General features: G+C 36.7%; 1 protein-coding gene across 1 annotated transcript; it reads left to right on the top strand.

The window, feature by feature from the left end:
- Pbgs (Porphobilinogen synthase) lies at positions 1-3,226 on the top strand. The gene has a single exon (XM_017616875.1). It carries the CDS (start codon positions 231-233, stop codon positions 1,215-1,217), a length of 987 nt encoding a protein of 328 aa, XP_017472364.1. The 5' UTR covers positions 1-230; the 3' UTR covers positions 1,218-3,226.

Raw genomic sequence — 3,226 nt, 5'->3', positions numbered from 1 at the left:
AATGAATTTCACACAAGCAAAAGCGGGCCGATTTGGGCTGCTTATAGCGACGTTATGTATATTCGGTTCGAAAAGTCACGCACTCATCCATTCAAATGCAAACTCATTGTTGGAGTATGGTGCACGCAATATAAAACATCAGCGGTACTTAGGTAATCATTAGGGCAAACGCGAATAGCTTTTTAGAGTGTAAAGTTGATCGTAGTGAAACAATAAAAATATAAGACGAAATGGAAAGAAAATTACATAGTGGTATTCATCATCCCACCTTGCGTATGCTACAGGAATCAGGTTGTGAAATAACGCCCCACAATTTAATGTATCCAATTTTTGTAATTGGAGATGATGACGCAGTCGAGCCTATAAACAGCATGCCGGGTCAATCGCGTATGGGTGCCAATCAGCTGCGAAAATTTATGGAACCACTTATACCAAAGGGTCTTTCTTCGATTCTCCTGTTTGGAGTTGTGGATTCCCATTTAAAAGATGACCGAGCTACCAATGCTGACTCAGATATAAATCCAGTTGTACGGGCACTACCTCGTTTGAGACAGTGGTTTCCCACACTTTTAATTGCTTGCGATGTTTGTCTCTGTCCTTACATGAAGCACGGACATTGCGGAATTCTTGGAGAAAATGGGCTTTTGAACTCTCAAAGCATTGAACGTTTGGCAGAAGTAGCCGTTGCATATGGCAAAGCGGGTGCGCACATTGTTGCTCCTTCGGATATGATGGATAATCGAATTCGCGCTATCAAAGAAGCACTGATAGCAGCAAATTTAGAAAATCGTGTATCTTTGCTGTCATATTCGGCTAAATTCGCATCGAATTTTTATGGCCCCTTTCGCGATGCTGCTAAATCTGCACCAGCTTTCGGGGATCGGCGTTGCTACCAGCTCCCTAGTGGATCAAAGGGCCTAGCAATCAGAGCTGTTCACAGAGACGTGGTGGAAGGAGCAGATATGCTTATGGTGAAGCCAGGCATGCCATATCTGGATATATTGCGTCAGACAAAGGATACCTATCCAAGTCATCCCTTATATGTGTATCAAGTGAGCGGAGAGTATTCGATGCTTTATTTTGCTGCCAAAAATGGTGCCTTTGATCTAAAGGATGCCTTAATGGAGACAATGAAAGGTTTTCGTCGAGCTGGAGCTGATTGCATTATTACGTACTTCACACCAACACTGTTAGATATCTTGCTTGAACTTAAATAACACAGCGTATCAGTTTTTACTTTTCTCATATCGCATATTAACTGAAGGACTGTATTAACCCAAAACACACAATTTTTCAGGAGATGCATTCCAAGGTTTCAATTGACACTCAATGCAGATAATTGGAATGCATATTCGCTGCTTTAACGACTATCATCCCACACATTTTTTTTTGTTGCCAGTTTAGGTAAATGGACCATATATGTATGTGTACTTATATATGTAGGTATGTATGTTTTATATCTACGAGTCTTAAGTAATTTTAATGTAACTGACGGTCGTATTTCATAAAATATCTACATAAGTCTGAAAAATTACAATTTTATCAGCATAGTTTCTATGTGCATACATGGAAAAGCATACAGCGGTTTTCGGATTTTCATTTTTGGTTTTCGGAGCTTTTGTTTTCTTGAAAAACTATTGGAAAAGGTGTAGGTAGTATGCGATGCCATTTTACTGAGGAATATGAACATATGTACATATTCCCGCATGGAAAGCGCGCCTACTCGGCTGCGAAATATCTGAATATCTCAAAGCTAGAAACTATATACCCCTTTTTCGTTCTATGACGAATAAGGCAACCACATATCCGTTTGAATAATTAACGTACCCAAAATCACACCGAGTAAACGACTTGACTCTTTATGCCTACAATTATTTCAACTAATCTTTGTCAATGCTATTCATATCAGGAAATGTAGTCCCATCTAATTTTCGCGGTAGTTTAAACAAAAGAAATTTTAAGAATGTCCGGAATGCATATTTCCTTTAACTTGACTTCAGTCTCTCACTTGACCCGATAACAAATTCAGTCATGGCGCTTCATATTAAAATCAAAAACTACATGCATAAGTATTTAATTTTTATTTAAGTATGGATTTGCAACACCGACGCATTTGACATCAATTAGAGAACCACGTTGGAGACCAAGTTGATAACTATATATTTCTCAAGTTTAGAAATTTAATTATTTCCATATAAAAAAATTCCCTTTTCGTTGCGGATGATATGATTCTCTAGTTGAGCTATAGTTGAGAAACAACGTTCGAGATTTGAGAAGTACCCTAGTTGTCAACTTAACCTCAAGTTTAACAAAAGCATAAATGTTAATGGGTTTGTACTTATTTCATTAAGTCTTTTTTTATGTACATATACGTCCTAGAATTAGACAACTCTCTACCTTCTTGGTTACTTAACTAATGTTGATTATATTTTAGTTTTACATATGTACATATGTGTGTACATATGTATGTACTATTAGATATTTTGTTGCGCTATTAAAGATCTTGCTTTTGATTTTATTGTGCTAATAATTTGTATAATAAATGAAAAATGGGCATGATTCTAAATGTGTACTACACATGAACATGTACATACATACATATATATTAACTACTGGTGTTACCGGTGGTCATTATACACATGCATACATAATACGAATATTATGTTCCGTAAGAAAAAATAAAATACAAAGGATCAATTCTGTGATCACATTAAACGCAAATCTGTAGTAAGTGTAAATCAATGTGGAGATCTCATCACAATTGCACGTATAGTAAATTTCTATAATATGCAGTTTAATAAATGAAAGAATGTGATGCTTTGTATTTTTGCATTAAATATTTCAACTTAATTTAGAAATGTGTGCCAGTTTTTCATGATATACATTGATTTATGGACATTTTTTTTATTTATGATGTGAAAACAAAGAAGTGTAAAAGCTTAAACAAACGGCTGCGTTATTCCGGATCAACTCGGGCTTAATCCGGATCAACTGCAGTTAATTCCCGAGTTGATCCGGATCAATGCTGCCGTCTGTTTATGCTTTTAGCCAGTAAGATTTCCTTATTGCAAGTGCCTACTTGCCTTAGAGCGGGAGCGGTTCGTCATTAGCCACACAAGCTTGGCAAGCTCAATATGTACAACTATTTATTAGACCACAAATACCAAAAATGAATTGGCTGATATTCTTTCGAAGAGTGTACATATCGTCGCCGCCGCCGCAAAAA

The sequence above is a fragment of the Rhagoletis zephyria genome, unplaced genomic scaffold (genome assembly GCF_001687245.7).
Source record: "Rhagoletis zephyria isolate East Lansing unplaced genomic scaffold, Rhagoletis_zephyria_1.1 Rzeph_scaffold_01289, whole genome shotgun sequence".
Taxonomy (NCBI): Eukaryota; Metazoa; Arthropoda; class Insecta; order Diptera; family Tephritidae; genus Rhagoletis; species Rhagoletis zephyria.
This window is presented reverse-complemented; position numbering and strand designations above follow the sequence as displayed.